This window comes from Anomalospiza imberbis, chromosome 9 (genome assembly GCF_031753505.1).
Source record: "Anomalospiza imberbis isolate Cuckoo-Finch-1a 21T00152 chromosome 9, ASM3175350v1, whole genome shotgun sequence".
NCBI lineage: Eukaryota > Metazoa > Chordata > Aves > Passeriformes > Viduidae > Anomalospiza > Anomalospiza imberbis.
The window spans coordinates 2,066,581-2,091,386 of record NC_089689.1 but is presented as its reverse complement, the minus strand read 5'-3'; the positions used below and the strand labels follow the sequence as shown (position 1 = coordinate 2,091,386).

The 24,806-nt window shown below is 47.0% G+C and overlaps 1 protein-coding gene across 5 annotated transcripts; it reads left to right on the top strand.

Annotated features, from left to right (window-relative positions):
- The first annotated feature begins 2,636 nt into the window (after window positions 1-2,636).
- On the top strand, window positions 2,637-24,000 carry GORAB (golgin, RAB6 interacting). Of its 5 annotated transcripts, none has more exons than XM_068199303.1 (5): window positions 2,637-2,774; window positions 4,396-4,756; window positions 6,085-6,186; window positions 7,927-8,067; window positions 23,689-24,000. In XM_068199303.1, the coding sequence occupies exons 1-5, from the start codon at window positions 2,711-2,713 to the stop codon at window positions 23,705-23,707; spliced, it is 687 nt and encodes a 228-aa protein (XP_068055404.1). In that variant the 5' UTR covers window positions 2,637-2,710; the 3' UTR covers window positions 23,708-24,000. The 5 variants fall into 5 exon arrangements, with proteins under 5 accessions (XP_068055404.1, XP_068055403.1, XP_068055402.1 ...); XM_068199302.1 differs by lacking the exon at window positions 23,689-24,000 and adding an exon at window positions 21,438-21,535; XM_068199301.1 differs by lacking the exon at window positions 23,689-24,000 and adding an exon at window positions 10,592-12,308.
- The last annotated feature ends 806 nt before the right edge of the window (window positions 24,001-24,806 follow it).

The following is a 24,806-nucleotide window of genomic DNA, read 5'->3' as shown; positions in this document are numbered from 1 at the left end:
CCCTTTGACAGAAGATCTGATTTGGCTCCTAAAAACCCCACCAGTTTCAGTATGAAACCGATGCAAATTGATGTTATGCCCTGGTACAAATTGCTCCTGTCCTGGGTTGAAATGTCATCTGAGGTCTGACCCTGAGCTCTGACCTGGGCAGCCCAATTTGCCAGCCCATGATGACATTTCCACGTTGATTTGGGAACTGCACAAGAAAAGATGTTTTTGAGATCTGTTAGTGCTGGCTGCTTCTATTCACCAGACTCCAGGGCAATTAGGCCAAGGGAAAACGGATGCAGCAGTCATGGAGGTCTCCAGCTCTGCTCGTGAGAGAGCAGCTCTTGAAGCACAAAAAGATACAGGACTCAAATCCAGCCCCAGATGTAAGAGGAAGGTTTGTGGGGATATCAGCCCAGGAGGTGGAAAAGGTTTCTATTTTCTCCAGCCTGCGCTGGAGCAGCATTTGCCTGGAAAACCCTTCATTCTTAGGTGGCAAATGTTCAGTGCCCTGTTCCGCTCACAGGACTTTAATCAGCCGGAGAACATGGCCAGCCTCTGTTTTCTGAGCCTGCTGTTGGTAAATGCTCCGTGAAATGACTTCACCGCCACCGTAATTGTTCCTGGAGCAAGCCGGCCCAATGGCTGGCAATTAAACCTTGGGCTGATGGAAACTGTTAACAGGGGTTGCTGCCTTGCCCATAGCGTCAGAGTTAACAACTCCAAACTCTTTTTACTTTTTCTATAAAACACGTGGGAGCTTTATGCCTGGAATATCTGCAGCAATAAAGTGGATATGGTGCTTCACTTTTGTTTGTAGTGCTAAAACTTGCAAGAAGAAAGAACAACTGAGGTTCAAGATGAGATCTGGTGTTTGTACTGGGTGAAGCACATTCAGTCAGTATCTCTGGGTTTGGTACAGCCCATTGCTGTGATTTAGACACCAGATTTAGATCCATGATTCTTATATAGTCATCTCAAATGGAATTAGGTGCCTACACCTTGTTGTAAGCCAACCCTTGTAGGGCTGGCCAACACTGTTCCATTGTAAAATTCAAGCTGACACCTGGTTCTGCCATCTGGACTCCCTGGAGTTTGAGAGCGTTTCAGTCAAGGTTGGATTATGGTTCTCATTCAGATGTCTCCTGTGCTCAGTCAGGTTTCCCAGAGAAGCCATAATCCCGTGTGAAGGGCTGCTGGGCATCCCTCTGCCCCGAGCTTACCCAGGAAGGGCTTCCTGCATGAGATAACCACACTCTCCTCCTCCTCTGCTCGATCAGCATCTCTGCTTGGCCCCCAGGCTAAGCTGCAGGTGAAAGATGGTGGCACTCGTGTTCCCCCACGGCACTGAAATCCCATCAGAAACACTTAACGCTGCCAGCTCAGGGAGTATTCCCCTCGGAGCGGTGTTTATGGGACGCGTTAGTCACGGGAGCTGCTGGGAGCGCGGCCGCGGAAATCACGGAGTCCTACACGGCCGTGGAGCCATGGATTTGCTCGGGGAGGCAGCGGCGCTCCGGAGCTTGACTAATCCCTCACAGTCTGGAGCCGGGCAGGGATGTGGCGCTGAAAACATCCCCGTTTAGTGCCCATGATGTGTTATTTCAGCCTCCAGGCCCCTGGGCTGCTGCGGCTAAGCTGGGGGCTTCGGCCTTCCTGCTCCCGCTGGCTGTGTCCCCGTGGGAGGTGAACTCGTCCTTGGGGCCTCTGGCAGGCTTGCAGCACCACAGGAGTTTAGGATAGGCAGGAAAATGCTTCCTTTCCTGGATACTGAGGGATAATGCTGTAAGTTGTGGGGTCTTTTCAGTTTATACCGACGGGTGAAAGCGGGCGCGTGCACTCTTAGTGCACAATGGTCAAAGAGGATCTTAAAAAACACCAGTGTGGGCAAAATAGTATTTTTGCTTCTTGGCCTCCCAGTGGTTATAGAAAAAGAGAGTGATTTTTTTTAGATGGGCAGATTGTGATGGGACAAGAGGGAACGGTTTTAAACTAAAAGTGAGATGGAGTTTAGGTATTCGGAAGTTCTTCCCTGTGAGGGTGGTGGAGCACTGGCACAGGCTGCCCAGAGAAGCTGTGGCTGCCCCATCTCTGGAAGCGTTCAGGTTGGGCAGGGCTCGGAGCAGCCTGGTCTAGTGGAAGATGTCCCTGCCCATCACAGGGTTTGCAACTGGCTGAACTTTAAAATCCCTTCCAACCCAAAGCATCCAGGGATTCCCTGATTTCCTCACCATGCTGTCACTGTAACTTAGTAGACATGCTGGAGCAGGATCTCACCTGCTCACAGCTACTTAACAACGAATCATAAATTGCATGGGGGTACGTGTGATGTTCCTTGAAGTTTGTCTGCTTTTTCCGGGAGCGACTTCCCCTCTCCGTTTCGGCCTCATTAGCCGGGACTCACTGAGCCCTGTTCACTCACAGACTGGACTGGGTAAGCTCAGAAATCTTTCCCAACCTAATTGACTCAGTGATTCTTTACGGCCCTAGGTTCTCAGGAGCCGCGGGGACGCGCCCGCTAGAGCAGCTTTTCCCGGCGCACGGGCCACCTCCACCCCCGCTCCCCCTTCCCCCCTCAGGCCGCCATCTTGCCCGCCCCGCCCCGCCGCCGCGAGGCCCCCGGCCGCGCTGTCCGCGGCGTTCGCCTGCGGCGGCGGCGCGGCGGCGCCGGGGCAGCCGCGGGGCCTGCGCGGCGGGAGGAGGAGGAGGAGGAGGGAGCGCCATGGCCGAGGCCTGGGCCGGCTTCTCGCAGGAGGAGCTGCGGCGGCTGCGGGGGCAGCGCCCAGGTACGCACCGGACCGCGCCGGGAGCGCCCGGGGAGTGGGGGACAGTGGGGCCCGGAGCGGCGCGGAGGAAGAGCCTGGGCCTCGGCACCCCGTTAGCCCCCGCAGCTGCACCTGCCTCCCATCGCCCCTCAGCGCCCCATCTCCGCAGCCCCTTCAGTCGCACCTCTGTGCTTCCCCTCAGCCCCTCCAGCCGCATTTCCGTCCTTCCCCTCAGCCCCTCCAGCCGCATTTCCGTCCTTCCCCTCAGCCCCTCCAGCCGCATCTCTGTCCCTCCTCTCAGCCGCTCCTTTCGCATCCCAATTCCTCCCCTCAGCCTGTCCATCCACACCTCTGTCCCTTCCCTCAGCCTGTCCATCCACACCTCTGTCCCTTCCCTCAGCCCCTCCATCCACACCCCTGTCCCTTCCCTCAGCCTGTCCATCCACACCTCTGTCCCTTCCCTCAGCCTGTCCATCCACACCTCTGTCCCTTCCCTCAGCCTGTCCATCCACACCCTTGTCCCTTCCCTCAGCCTGTCCATCCACACCTCTGTCCCTTCCCTCAGCCCCTCCATCCACACCCCTGTCCCTTCCCTCAGCCTGTCCATCCACACCTCTGTCCCTTCCCTCAGCCCGTCCATCCACACCTCTGTCCCTTCCCTCAGCTCCTCCATCCACACCTCTGTCCCTTCCCTCAGCCTGTCCATCCACACCTCTGTCCCTTCCCTCAGCCCGTCCATCCACACCTCTGTCCCTTCCCTCAGCCTGTCCATCCACACCCCTGTCCCTTCCCTCAGCCTGTCCATCCACACCCCTGTCCCTTCCCTCAGCCTGTCCATCCACACCTCTGTCCCTTCCCTCAGCCTGTCCATCCACACCTCTGTCCCTTCCCTCAGCCTGTCCATCCACACCCCTGTCCCTTCCCTCAGCCTGTCCATCCACACCCCTGTCCCTTCCCTCAGCCTGTCCATCCACACCCCTGTCCCTTCCCTCAGCCCCTGCAGAGCTCTGTCCCTCTCCTCAGCTCAGCTGCTCCATCCCCACAGCAAATGCCCGCGCTGTCCCCGCAGCCCCTCGCTTGCCCCGGGCTGGTCCCTCCCATCCAGCCCCATCTCCCTGCTCCTCTCATGCAGCCCCTCTCTCCACCTGCAGCTTCTCCGACAAAAATCCCAAAAATCCCGGGCTCTCCAGCCCCTTGTCCTGCACCCAGATCTCTGCCCAACGCCCTCCTCACACTGCCAGGCTCCTCTTTGCCCGCGTGTCACCTCCTTCTTCTCCATTCTTCACTTTATAACCTCAGTTTCCTCACCAGGCAGACAGGGACCCTTCCTTAGCCCTAGATCTGCCTCGTCATGGTTATCCCAAGAGTCACCTCTCTCCCACCTATGGTTTCTCTTCTAGGCCAGCAGTCCAGGCCTCTTATTCCTCCCTCTCCTCACTTAGGGATACCGGTATCATTGCAAATTCCTGAATCTTAGGCTAACAAAACATTTCCAGCTTCCTGAGGTTTCCCCCACATTGCTTTCCCGTGACACCCTGCCTTGTGCTTTCCTTATTTTGGCTTTTGCTTGCCCAGAACAGCTCTGTCAGAGCCTTTCTTTGGTACTGAGATTTGTTTTTTAACCCTGTTTCTCCACCAACAGATTTGTACGAGCCCTCGCCACCGCAGCAGCAGCAGCAGCAGCAGCAGCAGCAGCCTCGCCCCCAGGCTGTGCCCAAGACTAGGAAGCAATTGCAAAGGGAAAAAGCCCTCCAGCAGCAAAGCCAGAGGCTGGGGCTGCAGGGAGGAGCAGCCTCTGTCACTCCAGAGCAGCTGCTTTCTGCTCCACAAGCCAAACCTTGTCACCCCCAGCAGCCCGGGCCAGCACCTGGGGATCAGAGGCAGAGGGACAGCCAAGAGCAGCAGGAGGGAGTGACACCGGCAGAGTCTTGTAATGGCAGGGACGGTGCCCAGCCCCGCCCTACAAAGCCCAACAGCCAAGTGGAGAGAAAGAAAGTGGAATTGTTAGTAAGTCAGTAAAATCAAGGGGTGGGTTTGTTATTCTGTATTGATTCATTGTTTGGTTGTGAAGTTAACTTATTTGTGTTTGATAGGAAGCTCTGCGAGATCAAATAATTCCTTTTCTGCGAGGCAGCAGCTGTGTGGAGAAGCACCAGTGGCTTCTCTCAAATTCTAAACTCAGAAGGATCCAGGAGGTTCTGTTTTGCAGAGAGGGGCCTTGAGAGGCTGTGGCTGCTGGCTGTGCTGTCTGTGATTTCCCTGCCCAGCTCCGGGCTGGGATCACCTGCCTGCACTCACTGCTCCAGGATAGCAGCACTTTGAGAGCTCAGATTCCTCCTGTGAGTGCAGCTCACCAGTAGGACTGGCTGTTCATCTCATTTTTGTGGTGGGAAAAACACAGACACTACTTGTCTGGGGAGAAAACAGCTGGAGCTTTGCTGAGAATTTTTTCACACTGGTGAAAGCAAATTACATTTAGCTGCAACAGTCACCTCCTGAATCTTCTGGATTCTTTTCAGACTTGAATTTAAATCTTGCTAGAAATATTTCTGTATGTGAGGTCTTAGGATTAGGGTGATGAGGACAAATCTGAAGAGACGTGCAGCTGAGTTATTCGGGTATTTTTAAGTCCAGGCTCCTTGAGTGAGGGCATGAAGAACATAGTGGGATGGAAAGCAGCAAACAGTTCTTTGTTTCTCCTAAATCCTGCCACAGATTGTGCTCCCTGACTAAGACCTGGCCTCCCATCCTTTGGGATGGTTGTATCTCTTAGGAGATGTAGCCTAGGAAATGGAATCTGTATCAGTCTTTCACTGGTGGCAAAAACAAATTCTTGTTCTTCCTTGCTGCTTGTTTTCATTATAACTCGTTCCAACCTTTCATTTATATCAATTTAATTATTTGGGAACTGTACTGTAAAGCAGACCTGTGAAAGAATCTGTTTTATGGAAAAAAACATTTCCAAAAAAGAGGCTGTGTTGGCAGACTGAACAGATGGTGACAGCAGCCAGTAAGAAACTTGAAACTGCTTCTACCTGATAGGGAAACACATCCTTTACATGAAAAATTCTGAAAAAGTGCTCCATGCAGCTTATTTGGTTATGCAGGTTTTAGTTCTGATCAGCAGATTTCATCTGGAAATGTTTTATTGGTCTGAACGGCTTCTTGCAGATGATTCTTCTTTCCTCAGAACCAAAACCTGTTTATTGTTCCTTTGACTTTTTAAAGACTTTGCTCCAGAATATATGACAGTGAATATTTGTGTTACAATACGGGCAGCAGGAAGAGAAATGAACATTCTGTTAATTTTGATGTTCTTGTCAATGAGCAGACAGGAAAAATCCCGATGGGAAATCCTCCAGCAGGAGCAGCGGCTGATAGAAGAGAAGAATAAACGCAAGAAGGCACTCCTGGCCAGAGCCATTGCTGAGAGGTGGGGCTGAGCCTGAGCAAGGGCTGACTCTTCATCTGCAAGCAGTTTCATAGCTTGAATTGAAATTCACTTTTTCCTCTTCTCTGTGCTCTGTGAGCAGCTGTGATGGACGTTTCCCTTGGATGACAAGTGCTGGCTAAGAAGTTGTGACTAAGCTTTTCACACTTCCCAAGCTGCCGCTTTGTGCGCAGATGATTACACAACTGGAGGATTAGCTGAACTTCTTAAATTTGTTAGTGAGGTCATGTTTGGAAGTTGGGGTGCTCAGATGCTTGTCAGGGTTCTGGTCCTGATTTGGTTTTGCTGGATGTAAGGGAAGTTTATTTGATTCGTAACCTGTGAGAAGAAGCTATTTCTGTTTGGACTTTTGGCTCATGAGTGTGTGAAAATGTTGAAAAGAGAAGATGACCAGCTTTAAGAAGGTACTGTTTTACCACTTGAGTGACTAGAAATTATAAAACTGCACATATTCTCACAGTTGTTAGCTCTTACTCTTCAGGGCAAGAGCTTTATGGCACCAAGGTAGTTTAAGACTCCAGGGAAGGCAAAGCTTATAGAGAAGGAGGTTAGAGCAGCTGCTAACACTGGATCAGGCACAGTGATGTGAAGTTTTCAGGCTTGCAGTGCTCTCCCAGGCATGTGTTATGTTCTGCCCATCAGAGCCCTTGGGTAGTACAGGTGAACAGGGCCTGTACTGTGCTGAAGTCCTGAAAATTTCATTTTCCTTTGCCAGGCAGAGATAAAACACAAGCACCTTTATTCTGAGTCACTGTAGGACATCAAACATGGCTGTGGCCACCAAGTTCGGTTCTTCCTCCCGGAAACAAAGCCTGAGGAGAGACAAGACACATAAGGTGACAGCTAAGGAGTTACTTCTGTCACTCAAAGGCCTTCCTCAGGCTCCCAGCAATACCATAGGATGTCTGTTTCCCTCCACCTGCATCACCTGGTCAAATGAGAGATGCTGGCATTGCCTGCACACCTTTCAGGGATTCCTTTCCGGGAATCTTGCTTTCAGGGACCTGCCTTGGGTGTAAAGCAGTGGCTGAGAGGCATCATTTTGCTGGTGTGATGAACGATGGCAAAGTGACGTGTTGAAAAAGCTTGTGGAAAGTCACTTGGCTTGCTTGGGAGTGAAATCCATCAAAACTCATTGCCCTTAGTAACATTTCATTTTCAGGACTTAGGAATGAATGGCCTAGTTGAAAAAGGTTGCATAAGGCTTGATTGAAATCCTTTGTGTTTAATGTAAAACTTTCCATTCACTTCACTGGGATTTGGCTGGGCCTTTTGGGAATAATTTTACAAAATGGAAATCAAGCTTAGGTTAGGTGACTTTTTGGCCCCTCCTAACTGGGCTCCTTTGAAAGGGGATATTTGCAGAACTAAAAACCCTTCCCCCTCTCACTTCCCCCCAAGCCATTTCCTGTTTCCTTACACTGAGAACTACTTAGATACAGCAGCTTCTTGTGTGTTTCCACAGTAAAGAAACACAATCCATTTTAGGCACTTTGATTATAGTCATTACATAATTTTGCCATAGTCATTTAATAGCAGGCATTTTAGATCCCTGTGGATGCTAAAAAAGATCAAAAGCCCTACACCATAAAGGAGAAACCTTCTGAACAGGTCCTAAAGAGGTCAGTTGCTCTGCAAGGGAAATGGGGCCCAGTATGTCAAGAAGAGAGGCTTGAAAAGGAAATTAAAACAACAGCAAAAAAAATCATCTTCCTTTTGCAGATCCAAAAGAACTCAAGCTGAAACAGTGAAACTGAAGAGGATTCAGAAGGAGCTGCAGGCTCTGGATGACATGGTGTCTGCTGACATCGGGATCCTGAGGAACCGCATCGACCAGGCCAGCCTGGACTACTCCTATGCCCGGTAAGTGGCACCCAGGGAGGGGCAAACAGGGAGCAGCCCTGCCTGAGGGGAGGGGAAAATGCTGTTTCCTCTCACTGAAACACTAATGAAGTCCTGTCACTGTAATAACGTGTAGCTGAAGCGGTCACAGTCTGGGGGGCTTTCAGATCTGGAAGTAAAAGTATGCTTTTTATTTCCTAATTTTTCCCTTGGAATCTGGGAGCTGAAGCAGGTTTTCTGACTGGAGACTGCTGTCATAAGACACAGGTCCTGCTTTAAGTGTGCAGCTGTCCATAAGCCCTGCTTTATTGTTTCAAGGTTGTTTATTTCTTCTCAGGGGGAAAGAGGTTTTTCTTGAAAAGTCCTGAAATGAAAATGCTGTTCAGGGAAATTTGCTTGTTCATGACAGCTCTGGTCCTGCTGGAATCAATGGGACCAATTAAGCTTAAAACGCATAATCCTGCTGAAGCATTTTTGCAACTAGGACCAAAAATTGAAGGAAGAGGGAAGCTTTTAACCCTTCACAATGTGCCTTTAATCACTCTGGGTGTGATGAGTTCCTTAAAGGCAAGAAATTAATGGGAACACTCCATTAGCTGTGGGTAAACCACAACATCAGTAGATAAACAGCAGCATGTTTGTGCAGCCAGTTCATAAAGCAGAAATGTTCACTCGCGGTTTTTGGTTCACCATTCAATGTGTTAAATGCTCATTTCTTCTTCTGACTTCTGCCATACCATGACCACAGGCCAATAAAGCTGGTAATTAGTCTTGAAAAAATAGCAGTGGTAGCTAAAAAAATTAAGATCTCTTTGGTGTAATTATCATTTGAAATGTCTAAGATTAAATGTAGTTAGCGTAGCTGATAGCATGTGAACCCAGAATTTGGTGTCCTCAAGAGGTAAAACATTTGAATGGATTTTAGGTTTCATCTGGTTTCTAAAAACATTAAATGCTCCTGAAATCTTCTTACCCAAGTTTTTTAATAATGTATCTATTTGAAATACTTACTGGCTAAAGCTCACAAGCAGCTCTTGACATTAGGAAAGCAGTTTTTAATGACCATAGCAAAAGGAGGTGCTAGTAGGACAAGCAGGTGAACTTCACCAAAATCTTAATGACTTTCATAAGTTTAGTAGGTGTTTTCTTGAGGGAGGGATTTGGCAATGTGAGGTACATACTTCCAGTGTCACAGTTCTTATGAGCCAAAGCCAATTTACTTCTAAGTGGAGTCTTCAAGCAATTTCTTATTATTTGACTTTTGTTCTAGGGCTAAAACACAAAGCATTTCACTGTGTTAAAAAGTGCAATATTAAATAGTCCTGAGCACATGCCTAGTTAGCAACATTTGACAATTGCTGTAGAATAGAATTTTTGTAAATACAGTGTGACTAATAGATGGTAATTCAGCCCAAAGGTTTAGCTGTGCAGATGTTTCCAGCATAGCATTGGTTTTGCCACTTCAGATATCTGACCCAGAGAAATCTTGACTTTCTTGAAGGGGAAACATAAGTGGACATCTTCTGCCCACTGCAGACATAGCCTTTACAGCTGGGTAAAAGTCATGTGGTTATTATATAAAAGAAGATATTTGGGAAGGCTTTTCTATGTCTTACTTCCTTCTGTTTCACTAAGCAAAGGACCTCTCCCATCTTTCTGTTGCTTTGTTTAAGCAGCTGCTGGAATCTGGTTTTATAGAAGAGCTGGATTCTTTATTCAACCACCTTCCTAATACTAGTTTTATGAGTGCTCTGTAGTCAGGCTGCAAAAGCCCTTGTGTGTTCCCTTTCCTGATGAGCAAGATTGCATCTGTCTTTTAATTAGAATTAATACACGGGTTCACTGATGTAGTGAAAGATGCATCATTAATGTGGACACCAGCCATTAAAGTGCTAGATATTCTCTGTCTGTTAACTCAATAAATACTTCAAATATTCCCTTTTTGCTGTATTTGTCATGACAGGAAGTGCAAATTGGCAGGAGGTGAGTGTCGGGACGGATGCTTGCAATAAAATTCTACATCTGTGTTGATGTCACGTGCTGTGTCAGTCTGTGCTGCCCCTGATTTTCTCAACATGGATATGGGTGGCCAGAAAAGCACATGATCCAAATGTCAACGTGCTCCATCGAGCATCTGTATCTGTGGGGGGGTGGTTGGGTTAGAAGAACACCCGACTGCTCTGTGGTGTTTGAGTTCACTGAGTGGGTGTTCGTTAGAAGTGTGAAAACACTGCCATTTCTGATGGGTTCTTTCTGCTGCCAGTGATGCAGCTCTTCAAACAGGCAGTAAAAATGGGTGTTTGAGATGCAATCTGAGCAAGTTAACTCTTGGAATACACAACAGCAGAGCCCCCAGTGTCCAGAGAAGTTTTGATCAATTCACTCTTATTTTCTTCCCTCTTGCTAATGTGGCAGCATGTCACGAACAGCTGGCACAATGCATTGCAGAGCACGTTGCATGGCAGGGGTTCTTAAAGTACCTGTGCCTGTGTCAGTGTGAGGTGCTGTGAGAATTAACCCTCCAGAAATGCTGATGGTTTTGCAGGAAGCGCTACGACAAGGCCGAGTCCGAGTATGTGGCAGCCAAGCTGGACCTGCAGCACAAGACAGAGATCAAGGAGCACCTCACGGAGCACCTGTGCACCATCATCCAGCAGAACGAGCTCCGCAAGGCCAGGAAGCTGGAGGAGTTAATGCAGCAGCTGGACGTGGAGGCAGATGAGGAAAATCTGGAGCTCGAGATCGAGGTGGAACAGATGCTGCAGCAGCAGGAGGCAGAAGCAGGGAGACAATCCAGCCAGGCACACAGCCACGCTGGGACAGCCCAGGAGAACCCTGCTCCCAGTGGTGTGGGGCAGGAGAGCCAGCAGGCTGACCGTGCTGCTGCTGCTTCTCCTGCAGTTTCTGAACAGTCTCAAAATGCCAGGACCAAATCCCTCTCCACCGTGGACAGCCAGACTCAGGCAGTAAATGTGACTTCAGGAAGCTCCCCAGCTTGTTCTGCCACATGACTGCTGGATGCAGATAAGCCAGTGGTTATGGGTGAGGTACTCTCTGCAGGCTTGTGGTTGTGTGTTGTACCTGGGCTTCAGCAGTGCCGGTAATATGCACTTCATTTCTCTTTTCCTTTTTACTGTTTTCAAACTTTAAACGCTCTCTTCTTTCCACAAGACACATTTAGCGTTCGTCACCTATCATCATTCTGGTGTACATTCATGTTCTACTGCCCAGCTCTTCATGGGTTTTTGTACCTTCCTGAAACAGGACACTTGGAAGTGAACAGTAGGGTTTGTCCAAAGATTTTCAGCTTTTTGATACCCATGGATACCTGTTCTGAGCAGTGTGCAAGAGAGAGATACCTACAGGAGAAACCTGGGTCTGCTTCAGAGCACATTCTGACAACTGCAATAGGATGTTTTTCTTCCTTTGTATTCATAAGGAATTAGTTTCCAGCGGTTTCTCCTGCTGTCAAACCCAAGTGCTTACATTAATTGCCTTCATAGGGGTTACTCTTTCCTGATTTAAGGGAAATTTGCATGTTGAGGCAAACTGCAAAGTCAGTTGTAATACCTCGTATTTATCACTTCTTTTCAGACAACGCTGAATCATGAAGCTGTACATTGATAACACTATTAGCTATGAAATCACAGCTGCTAGGGCTTAACAAAAATGATGGGTTGCAGTTTAAGACATTGCTGAATGTAGAAGTAGAAACACACAAAGGAGTGTGTGTAACATTTAAAGCTGTTCCATTGCAGAGATTTTTCTCTTTTGTAGTTGCCTCAAAGTGCCAATAATTAGCCATAATTACCCAATAATTCATTTAGTAATGAATAATCCCCACAGTATATTGGAAATAAGCCTATTTTTGTAGAACATTTAATGCATTTTCTTGCCTGAAGAGCAGGTTAGTACCCCAAAGAAGTTCAGCTGATTTGCTCTATTGCTGTTGGAAGGCTTTAAAAAAGCTATTCCAGGTGGAGAAAGCCTCAGGAATTAAAAGAGAACATAGGAAAATCTCCCATAGACTGATTGCAGCTGCAAACTCTGCACTGACAGTTAACCTCTTGGTACCAGGGAAGTGTGGGAATGGTTCCTGGAATACCTGACCTGGACATGTTGGGTGTGAGTTTATGAATGAGTTGCTGAATGACGCCACTGAGTCTATAAATGGGACAGTGATTGTCTCTATGGCTTGAACAGTGGAAAAACATGTCACTACATTTCAGTTTTATTCTATTAATAAATCAGTGCATCTTGTACGCAGTGTGTTTACTTTCAGTTGTGATATCTGAGACTAATACAGGGATCCAGGCCTGTTTTTCCACAGGAGATGATAAATGGTAGAATCAGATACGTCCTTTGGCAACTTTCCGCTGGGTGAAAATAAAACCTCAAAAAAGGCTGTTCCAAAGTATGGAAATGCATGAAGTAAAGACATGGCAGGATACAGCTTGGCAGGAATCTTTTCAACTAACTGGCTCAGGACAACGGTGGAAAATCTCTCCTAGTGCCTTCCTTACAGGGGAGAAAGTGGGATAAATATGCCTCCTAGAGCAGCCACTCATCATTTGGGCCAACTGGAGTTAGAATCTAACTCCAAAGTAGTATTAGAAATACATATGAAGCATTGCCCTGTTGTTGCTGGTACACTGCATTCCCTGTTATTTTGCTGGAAAACCTGACCTAAAAGAAGATTTGATAGTACTGTGAGAAAATTGTGACTGACTTCCTTTGCTGTGTCTGCTGTTGCAAGACACCTTGTAGTGACCTGCTGATGTTTTTCAGAATGGGATACCAGTAAGTGCAGCGATAATTTAATTGTACCATTCTCATTTCCATCCTCTGCAGCTGTCCCCATTTGTTCCTCAAGAGATTCAAAGGCCTAGAGAATAGGTCTGTTCCTCATTACAGTTGTGTTCAGCCTGTCAGGGACACACAGAAGAGCTTCTGACAGAAGAGTTGAATTTGCAAATGGTATTTACAGAAATCACACAGACACCATTTTGCATATAATTTATGGTTCTCTGGTAGGCTTGTCACAGGTAAGATTATTGTTTGAACTCTGAAAGTGGTGTTCCAAAAAGTTCCAAGTCCAAGGATTGTTTGACGACTGCTTAAGATTATGAGTTTCCTGAAAAGGAATAAGTTTATATGCAACAAAACTGTTTGAAGGCTGAAACATTCTTGTGTGCCATTCTGATAGTGCTGGTGCTGTTTCTGCCTGAGAGGGAAGATGCTGTTAAAATCAGCAGTTTCTGTTCTCTTACGAGTCCCTCGTTGAAGTTCTGGCCAGTTCTCTTTAACTTCTGAGCCTGCGAAGTGAAGTGGACTGGCTGGAAGCCACGTGAAACAGCCCCATGGAGTAACAATAGCAGCCCAGCACCAGACTGCTCTTGCTGGACAGGGAGCTGAAGAGTTAATTTGTTTGATCTCAGCTGTGAAGCCTTTCTCTGACGTGTGATATAAACCACTACCATGGTGTCAGTTCCACTTTGGAAGTTCGCAAATGTTTTGATGGGTGCCAGTGTGCCGGTTTAAAATTCCCCCTGTGCCGGAGCCAAGGAGTCCAGTCCTAATTGTAACAACATGTGTGCTGGTCAGAAATGCCAGGAGATGATTTTGGTGCAACAAAAGGCTTGGGTTTTTGTTCTTGTTTCTCCTTGAAGGAAAGAGAACTGTTGGAATTGAGGCTCTTCAAGCAAATCCATTTCTACCTTTGTGTAGCTGATGTTACAGTGTTTGTGCTGCTGACCCAGGTGTGCACTAAAGGCAGGTGTGCTGTCCACTTTTGTATCTTCAGAAAAATGGAAAGCTCAGCACAGCTCAGGGATGAGTGGGCAGATTTTTAGTGAGTGCCTCTTGCACAAGTAGAGGTAAAAGTCTGAGTGTGAAGTGGGCTGAGGTTGAACACCCATGGCAGGGAAGATGGAGACGTGTGATGTCTGACAGTAACACTGCAGGGCTTGGCACAGGGGACTTTTCCTCTGGCAACGTGGCCATTTCTATGTTGGATCACCACATTACCATTATGGGAAGAACTGGAAAACACCAATGTACACCACTGAGAAAGTTACAAAGCACAGTATAATTATCTGTATTGCATTTTGGCCAGGATGTCAGGATTAGCACTCCCTCCTCTGTCAAGAAATGTTTAAATGAGCACAGATGGTCATGACTCAGCCTGGGGTTCCCATGGATGTGTAGAGCATGGTGTAAAACACTTGGACAACCCCCAATCTGATTATGTCCAGCCAGATGAAGCTGGGCTCTCAAGAGGTTTGAGCGTAGGGGAACTTTCTGGGGAGGGACTCAGGTTCTCCATCAGCCATTTTTCTTCCTAATACCTTCTGTGATGCAGTGGAGTCTTTCCTTTGGGCCTGGATCCCATCTGAACTGAATGAGGAAAAGCTAGTAAGAGAGAAATATAGAGACTAGCCTAGTGGTTGGGGGTGCTGTGTTACCTGATCAGCTGCATTTGGAACATGCTAGAGAGGGATGCTCATGGCAGCTTAACCTCTGGGGAAGTTCTAGAGTCCAAGAAAGGGGCAGAGCACTGTTGAATTCCTTCCTTTGCTGGGATTCTGTTTAGTCTATATTTTCTGCTTAGGACAGTAGGACCTCAAGGCTTGTTGTTCCGAACTCCCTTCTGTCAAGGTTCAGGTTTGGATTAAACACCCACACCTGAGGCCTGGAACTTCACTAAATGCACCTTTTGTAGGATCTTGGAGCATCTGCGTGTCCTGGACCGAGCCTGGTACTTGAGTGGGGTTCTGAGTAACAGAGTCTTGGGTATCTGTGCTCCTCTCCTGCACATGCCATAACTGTGTATAAGTGCTCATGCGGTTGCTGAGAGATGCTAAAATTTTTCTACAGGCCTGATCCATCCCAGAAATCCTGTGTTCAGCACTTTGGTGTTATATCACGATCCCTTTCTAACTCCATGGATATCAGCAGGTGTGGCGTGTAATGGACAAAGGGTTTGCCAGTGGCAGTGCAAACAGGGTGTAGAGACATGGGCTGGTATTATAGAAACCACATGCTTATTAAGTGCCCTATTTAGGCTGGCCTGCATGGTCCCATTAAAATGAGTGTTGGCTCCTTTGATGGGGCATGAGACTGGTTTCCTTCATGGTTTCCCTGATTTATGTTCCAGCAGAGAACTCGGACGTCAGTGGGGAAAGACCAAGTAACAAGAGAAGTGAGCCAAGTCTCACCCCCTCGGCATGATAGGACATCAGATCCTTCAAATCCCTGCCTTTGGCAGCCTGTTAGTTACAGGGTTTAAATCATGCCTCTTAAGGCTCAGGTAGAGACACTAAAAAGCCTGGGCCTTTCTGAATTAGGGCCTGGATTGTGTAGTTAGGGTCATTTTCTCAATTAGCTAAACATAAATCAGTCTAACGAGGCACTTGGGAGCATTGGGCAGGTTTAGTACCTTGTCTCTCCTGCCTCTGTCCTTACCACTCCCACCTGCTTGTTTGGCTGATCAGCCAGTGATTTTATTTTTCCACGCTGCCAGTGCTGAGCAGTGGGTTTTGATGTCTGAACTGGTTTTCACACCTGGCACATGAGTGCAAGAGGGGAGAAATTGCTCTTGGGCTAGTAAGTAAAACACCTCTTAGGAGTGGCAGGGATTCAACAGTCTCAGCACTCCAAGCCACACTATCCTTCAGGGGCTGGGAATAGTGTCCCATTGAATAGGCAGGGGTGAGTGGTGACAGGAGTGCAGAAAGTCCAGCAGCAGCAGGAATGTGATATCTGGGACTGGAAAGCACATGTTGGGGCTGCAGTTCTAGAGCTGGGTAATTGAACACATGACTTCTTTTCCAGGAGCCTTTTCCTTGGCTCCACCATGTGCTGTTTTCTGGAGACTGATGGAAATTTGGGATAGAATAGGTTGCCCTGTACCCAGTTCAGCCCTGTGCTCTGACAGAGCCTTGAGATCCATTTCTGCAGGCAGCAAGAGGAAAACTTGGAGGTTTCTCACAGCAAAGAATGAAACCCCAAGAGATGAAAGAACCCATTGCAGGATTTGTGATGCATTGAAGTGGATAAAAATCTTCCCAAGGGAAAGCTGCAGTGTTGGGGATATCCCTTCAGTCTTTTACATTGTTCAGAACTGGGGAGGATGTGGCAGAATGAAGGAACAGAGTCACTTCACTCAGACCATGCACAGGTTGAAGCCATGGCCCTCCCTCAGTCACCTTTCAAGGGCTGGAGCTGAGTAAGACAACAACACCCAAACACCAAAAAATGCTTTGTGGGTAATAAAAGTGAAACGTGAGTCACAAATAAATCCCTGAGTGATGGACCTTTTTAACTTTCCCACACAAGGTTTCTCTGCTCTAGCAGTTGGTAAGGGCTGGTGATGTATCATGAACATGACTGCTGTGATCCTGTCATGTCCATGTTATCAGGGCTGAATCTCACCCTTCAAATGTCTGTCTGACATTTTTCTCTCCACTAATTGGTCTTTGTTCTGGTTTGCTGGTGTTTCCTGATTATGCAGGGCCAAATTGAGCCCCAAATCTCAGCATGGGAAAGCATTGCTCTGAACTTGCTGTGCCTCGGGAGCCCTCAAACACTGTGAAGAGTTTGTAATGGAACAGCTGCAGACAAGGACATGCAGCAGGAGCAGCTCTAAATGCACAATTGCTGACCTTGTGTTGCTCCTGCATTAGTCCCAGTCCCTAACTGTCCTGAAGGAGACCTCACTGAGTTAGTTCACCTCCACAGCATCCTCCTTCATGGAGCCAGTAAAGGAGGAGTAGAGCAAAGGACAGAGTCATTCCATGATCTACAAGCTCAGCAATGGTGCCTGGCTGGTGATGGATACCGAGCGAGGCTGTGGCTGCTCTGCAGTCCTAAGTCCAGCAACAACAGAAATAGGAGCCCTTCAGCTGCCTACCATGTAGCTAAAGGGCAGCTGACCTTCTTGGCCACTGCCTCCACGTGGGCCACTGTATCCCCAGGAGAAGTGAAGGGATGGAGAGCTCTGGGAGTCATTCCTAGGCAGCAGGTACCAGCCAGTCCCTGCTGTTGTGACTCCTTCACAGGTAGGAGCTGGGTATCCTGCAGATGGTGTCTCCACAAGCCACATTACTTTGCTCCCTTCCTTTTTCCATGTGGGAGGGAAGCCCTTTGTACTGCCACTGCCCTAGGAGGTCATGAGCCCTCAGCCCATCAAGGATACCTCAGTAGAAGTGTTTGTTGACTGCATTTAAGAGTCACAAAGTGGCTGTCCCTTGGATTGTTAGCTTGGGCAACAAACTCCTAGCAGAGCCATGCTGGGAGCCTCTGCCAAAATCTCTGCTGAGTACACTTGCTGCCTTGGGCACACGAGCTAGGTACATCTCTGCCTTTGCAGGCTTAAGTCACTTTCCCCATTCCAGTGTAGACAGACACTTTCCCTGTCCCAAGGAGGGGGTTAATCCAATTCAGACATCATTTTCTTCAAAGTTTCCCAGTTTGCATCTGGAGTAGGTTTCTGAGCATCACCCCAAACCCACATCATGTCCTAAATAGTTCTGTAGCTGTTTAGGTGATGACTCTGGCTGCTGATGGTGCATTTTTCATTGTCTGTGGTGCTGATGGTCTTCTAGAGGTTGTGTCTCTGGCTTGGCTGTCGTGTGAGCTGCAGCTGCTCCCACGTTTTGGTGGTTTGCTTCATGGAGAAGATGATACTCTTTGGCGTGAGGATGTGCTCATGAAGAACCAGGTCCATTCCAGGGTTTTCCTAACGTGCTTCTCTGAGCCTCCAAGAAGAACATCCTGCAGCTGTTTTAAAAAGTCATGCCTCATTCTCTGCAGGATTTTCTTCTTGCTTCCAGATCTCTTTTCCACCCATCTGCTAAAATGCCAGTTGTTTTCTTTTCTTCATTCCTCAAATCAAAATATTTAGCAGTGGACTTTTCTCCATGACACCCCACTGCATCCCTTAACTACTGTGGAGTATTCATCAGTCTCACTGACATTAACCAGTTCTGCAGGAAAACAGCACTGCCAAGCAGGCAGGCTCCACTCCTGGACAGTATCTGGTACTGTCAGTGACAGTCCCCCTGTGAGTCTCTCAGGGATGATGCTTTTGCTGGCAGAACTTGAGAAGCTGTTGGAAAATACTTTCCTTGGCCTGGCAAGTTGTACTTGGGCCCTCATGGTGGCTCCTTCTGGCCTCAACATCATCAAAGCTCTATCTGCTTTTCAGAGAAGGGAATCACCATTTGCTTTTCAAGGACTAGTCAGTCCCCTCTGCCCCAGCTGCCTGCCACACTGGAGCCTTTCATTACTTGCATCCTTCCAAGCCACTAGTCTTCTTTTCTCCTTCTGTCTTTCAAACAGTTTCTACTTCCAGCAGCTGCCAAGAAACTGCATGGACCCATCTGTCCTCCAGGCCAGGCAAATAACCAGGGCTCCCCAGAGCCACCAGGCTGAGCAGAAGTTGGGTGAGCACAGAGTGGTACTGGAAATGCTTTAATTTATAGAACTAAAACTCAGTAGGATGAAACTCACAGCCAGTTTTAGAAGCCCACGACCCTGCTGTTCTTCCCACTTCTCCCAGGCTTTGGGGGTATCCATGTTCACCATTACACCCTAAACACTTGCACTCAGAAATCACTGCTTTCACCTGCCGTGTTTGTAACCCCAGAGGTGGCTGCTTTGAGTTGGTCACCTCTGGGGAGGTGACAAATGATAACCCAGCTGGGCATTCCATGGAGAGCCAGAAGGAGACTTCCTGGTGGAGGCGAGGCCTGGGGAAGGCATTTGGGATGGCTGCTATCCTCAAACACATCAAAGTTGCAAATGGCTTTTATCAAGAGGCAGTAAAACTAATCTAAAGCCCACTTTAATGTATTTGCCACATATTTGAAAGGGAATGGATTTCAGAAATGCTTTCGAGAGTTTTAAAAATTCTTCTGGACCTGTGTCTTAGAGCTCTTTCCACTCTGGAAACCTGATGCTTTTGTTTCTGGGATCCCAGATGTTCTGGATTCATGACTGAGAGAAGACTGAGAACTTAAAATATTTCTAAATCTCTTCTGAAATATGGGCACAAATAGTTTGGCTTTTTTTCCTAGCTCTAAACCCCTGTTAAACTCGGGGTTTTATTTTTTTTAAACCCAGGCTATGCTTACAGTAAATACCACCTCCTCAGTCAGCAAGAGAGACATCCTCCCATTCAGTTGTCAAAAACCCCTCATTTCCACCTCACTAAGCCTGCAAGACACTGGCCTTTTGACCTGCTGGGGTGTTTGCCCCTAGTCTGGAGCTTTAGGGCAGTCTTGTTCTGCTGGAAGAAATCGACCTTTAGTGTTTAAAACAGGAGCAAATCCTTGGCAAGATCAGAGGCACTGTAGTCTTTCTGATTTTCTTTCTTTCTATTTTTTTTTTCCTCGCAGGAGAGTTTAAACATCGCTGCTTTCATTTGGAAAGGGCGAGTGACTTTCCCATGCCGTAATACCCAGCAAGTGTTGAGAGAATGTGGTTACATAAAACCATATTTTTAATACAACCGACAGACTGTCTTGAGAGCTAAGTGTTTTTTGACAGTTTTTATGCACCTGTTAATTCAAAGCTCTTAACATGTGCCAGTTAAAAAGAGCCAGGCACTAAAACATCCACCCTGTGGACGGCCAGGGCTCAGCTGCACACCAGAGCACAGGGAATCCATGCAAGGTAGAAACTTGGCTTGCCTCACAGCACCAACTGATACAGAGCTAATGCAACTCAGAGCTTTTGTTTCCCAGTCCTGCTTGGTCTCGTAGCTTCCTGCTTCTGCTTTGGACCTGAAGAACAGCTGACATTTCTTTGGGTTTCTTCAGTCTGCTTTGCTCACCTATGTCAGGAAGAAAAGATGCCAAACTTCCTGTCAGGGCTACATCCTTAAAAGACAATACTGACAATACTTCCCCAGGCTCCTCTGCTAAATTTGTGCCTCCTTGTTTTCCTGAAGTGGGGTTGCTTTTGGTGATCAGGTAGAGCCCAGATGGAAACCTGCTGCACTGTTCTCCAGTGTGTCTGCTCAGGTATTGTCTCCACTCCACTCCCTGCTCAGGTGGTCTCTTCAGACAGAAAGGAAGTTCTCCTCCTCCTCTTGTCTAATATTTTCCTTCCTCTTCACCCCTTCAATATTACAAACTTTCAATGTACAGATTTTCTCAGGGTCATTTTAAACCTCTCACAGCCAGGTCTTCCCTCTTCCTTCTGTGACTTTCTTGCCATACTGTATCATCTGCTCCCATCACAACTCCCCAGTGTTAGGTTTAGGGTTAGGATTAGGGTCTGGCTCTGCACTCTGTGGATCACCCGATGGCCTCATACCTGTGGAGAAAAGCTTGAAAACGCAGCACCATCTGACATAAAGCCTCAAAAAAGCCCAGAAGGCAGATAAAAACAAGAAAGCCTGAGAATTTTAAATACTTGCAGATGCTGACACAGTCGTTTCTGTGGTAGAAATGACCGGCTAACCCTAGAATGAGTGGCCACTCATTTTTTGTGCCAGTGACTGTGCATTTGGGATGTGTTTCTGTGTAAGCAAGGGTTAGCATGCCACTGCCACTCTCCTTCTGTGAAAATTTAGTCAAGCTTAATCAAGCCTTCAGCTGATAACTGCACTTGCCTTGAGGAGATGGAGCTGTGGTAACTCTAGACCTTTCCTTTATCTCAAGGCCAAGAGGCATGAGGAGAGTCTCTGGTGTTAAGCCCAAAGCTTAACAAAGCAAACATCAATATTCCTTCTTGCATCTCTGCTAAGTTCCCTAGAGGCAGTGTTGAGAGATTTGGCTGATGGTGAATAACCTGTCAGAGCAGTGTTGCTGTCCCTGAATGCTGCACGTGAGCTTGGACTGACAGGAGGGTTCTTTAAGCAGGGAGCACGAGGTGGGGGCTTGTCAGGACAATAGATGGGGCTAGGATTCCACCTCGATAGCACTCAGGCTGTTTATTGCAAAATCACCTGGCAGGACAAATGTGCTCCGCGTCAGGTGTGTGCACACTGCTCTTTGTGTTGAATTGGCTAGAACATGGCATATAGTGTTTTTATTGGCTTTACATTTTACAGTGACTGCAGGAAGATGTATTATACCCCATCTGGCATAAATCCTGTTGGACCACAGTTACAATTCAGAGGATAAATTGGACCAGGCAGAGTGGTATACACTCCAGTGTTTTGCTGCATGGGATCACTGCAGTTTTAATCATGTCCTGGGTACCCTCAAACAAATTTTTCTGTCTCAGTACTGCCCAGCTGTGCTGGTATGTGTTATGCTTATGATGTTTCCTTGAAAAACATGACTCTGCTCCTGCTGAAAGGTTGCATTGCTATTATTTCTTACTCTGCTACTTCAGCAGCTGCTGTGCATGGACTTGACCTGTAGCCTGTGTCTTTTCAGGGTGTACCTTCCAAGCAAGATTAATGTGTAGCTGGGGTGATCTCCTGTTCTGGAATGACAGAACTGGAAAGGATCTCAACACGTCTTCTAACTCATAGGCACAACCAAGTCCACCCTGTGGTCCTGACTGGTAACTGTCTGATAGTTCCTGCCTCCTGCAGTGGTGGACAAGCTGTCTCTCAGCAGTGGAAGCTGAGTGGAACCCAAGGTCTAACTGGAAACTCCACTGCCACTCTTGAACCTGGGTCTTCTTGCCCCATGAACTGTGTTTGAGGAGATTGGTTTTTCTCTTCCCAAGGGTCAGGCCTTTCTCTGTGTCACCCTTTAAAGCACGTGCACAGCAGGCTCTGCAGTGAGGCAGGGAGTGAAGTATTCGTGGTGGGAAGCATCCCAAATTCGCTCAGATCTGTTGAGATTCCAGCAGCACCCGAGCCATCTGTGACTCATCCTCGTGCTTGTGTCAGCTGGTGGAGAGATCCTCAGAGCAAGCAAGGCTCTGATTCCCTGCCTGCTCCCACAGAAAACAGCACCGGGTTCCTGGTGCTTTGTCCTCGCGAGGGGACAGGACTATGATGCAAGGTAAGTTCATAACAAGAGTATGGTGGTTGTTTACTGCTCTGAAACACGCTCCATTTTCAGCTACAGGAAAATTGTACGAGTCATTATCCCTGCTGAGAGCTGAGCTACTTCTCCAAACAAACTGACTCCATTTCCATCTGATTTAAATTTGAGAGAACTGCTCACGTCCCAAAGCTGAATGATTTTATCACCCCTTCACCAGCCCCAGCATACGATGACAGGTTTTTTGATCGAACCAGAGAATAACTTTGTTGAGAGATCTCCCAGTTTTCACCCATCTGAGGAGCCCTGATGTTTCCTTAGAATCCCTTTGCCCTTTTGCTGCAAAGATGGGTTGCTCTGAGGGCAGAAAGCTCTCTAGGGACTGAGAGCAAAGGGAGGCTTCAGCAGAGCCTCCAGATCAAGCCTGAAGTAGGAGCTTCTGTCCTTGAACTCAAAGAATATGTGTAATTGTTCATTTTTTTGAAAGTGTACGTTAACTCCACTCAGTTAGAAGAACTGCTCCTGGGGCAAAATGGGCAAACCTGAGTTAGGATGCTGAAAGTTAATTGCATTGCTCCAAAATGTACAGGGTAAAATCTAAAGGGCCTTTCCTTTGGCATGCTCTTTCTTCTTTAGAGAACTTCCTGAAAACCCCTTCCTTGGATTGGTGACTGTGCACTGTCTTGGAGCCAAAAAGTGTTTGGCAGAAAGGTAAATCCGAAATATCAGCCAGCAGTGAAGCACTCGAATGCTGCTGCAGGTCTCCAAATTAATTTCCAGGACAGATGCAATAGCTGATCCATCCTGGACAAAGATTTTCCTTTGCAGCAGTGAAAGCAGCAATTTCTGCTGATATTTCTGCCCAAGAACAGATCTGTTGCAGACTTCACCTCCCCTCGATTAAAGTATCTCCAAGTCCAAACTGGACAGCTTGGTTCCCTCGAATGTGGCTGGTCCTGAGGATCCTGGGCTGGAATTCCTCACTGTCAGCCATAGAGGGAGCCGTGATGAGAGGCTGGGATGTGCAAGGAACTTCAGCACAATAGGAATTGCCCGGTTTGGAAGGGAATTATGCAGCCCTTGCTGCGGGGAGAGCGGGGCTGATCTGCTCCTTAGGGTTTCTGGCCAGCGCGTTCTGGGGTGAATGATGGCGACCTGGGTGGATAAAGGATGCTTTGTGCCGTGCTCAAATTCAGATACCTGGGGGAGGGGAGCAGGGAATGAAGCACTTCTGTTTGTTTTGAACCAAAACAGTCCCAAAAAAAAAGAATTGGGGGAAAAATTTATATATTTATATATATATATATATATATATATAAAATAAATAAGAAATACTGAGTCAACTTAGGACATGATGTTTGATCAGAAACACAATGTTCCATTTTAGGGTTGAATTTCCTTTTTTTTTCTGAAGTCGGGTTTTTCAGTGAAACCTCCAAAAGGCTCATTTCAGAAACACCTACATGAAGTCAACCCCTTTGCTTTGAAAACACTTTGGAATGAAATGTTTTGAAGTTTAAAAAAGAGCCTCCTGTATTAGACTTGTTGGTTTTGTTTGGTTTTTTGGAAAAGGGTGCTTGTCAAATTCAGCTCAATTTCATGAGTGGTTTATGTCCCTCCAAAATTAAACTCTGGTCAAAAATACTGTTTGCTGCACAAATTCACCCAGTGTATCTATGGATCTGCCGAGGGCAAAACGGAGCCTGTGATTCAACCCGGAGCTGCTGGAACCAGGGAGGAGAACCCAGGGTGTTTGCACAAAGGAAACGATTCAGCTCTCTGCCATCAAACCCCAGCTCTTGCTTCCTTTCCAAGGGCATCTGGAGTCCCCTGGCTCCACGTGGCCAAAATTCCCATTGTCTCCATGAGGAGTTAAAACACGAAATGAAGAAAAACACCAAATGGAGAAAGGAGAAGAGCACGGGAAGAAATGGCCCCGACCCATCTGATTTATCTGCTTCCAAGAAAAAAAATACGAGTGTGAGACAGGGAAGTTTCTTTTCAGGCACTTTCTAATGACTTGGATGATCCAGTGAAACAAATGAGAGCAGCCATGAGAGCAGCAGGAGAGTGCTCTGCTCTGAAAGGGCAGGGAAATATCTGCCAGTGCAGCAGCTCTGCAAATGTGTGAGGCTGTTAAGCTCCTAATCCCATGTCTTATTTTTATGAATTTTCACACTAGTGGGATATAATGAACGTTGAACCCAAAGACATTAATTACTCGGGTCCTTTTTTTGAGAGGAATTTCGATGGAGTGTAACGTTTTAAATTACAAGGTGTGAAATAAACTCTACAAAACTTACAGCTTTAGTGGAGGAACTCCAAAATCAAATAAAAATGCAAAACCGCTGATGAAGTCCAATTTACTGTAAAATGCCCTGGATCATGGTGTTCCAGTAATTTTTTTTTTTTTTTCTCTACATACTTTGGTTAAAATAATTTATATCCGCTGCAGTGTTTATGTACCTTAAGCTTTATTTATTAAAGGATATGTATATTTCAAGCCCAGTTTTAATGAGACATGCTGAAATCTGTAAGGTACAGTGCGACTTTTGTTCTAATCAGCACTAAATCTCTTCTCTTTACTTTTTCTGTGTTGAAAATATTCATGTTGGACGGAAAGGGCCGTGCGTGTATATAAATTTCAGAAACGTATAAATATATATGTAAAGTAATAAGCAAAATTTATTTTTTTTTTTCTAGCATCAGAGCAAATACTTCATCATTGTTCAGTCTGAGCACTTAAAACCACGGATGGATTTTATCCTTGTTCTTAGAACGGGACAATTACTTCTTTTTGTAGGCAAA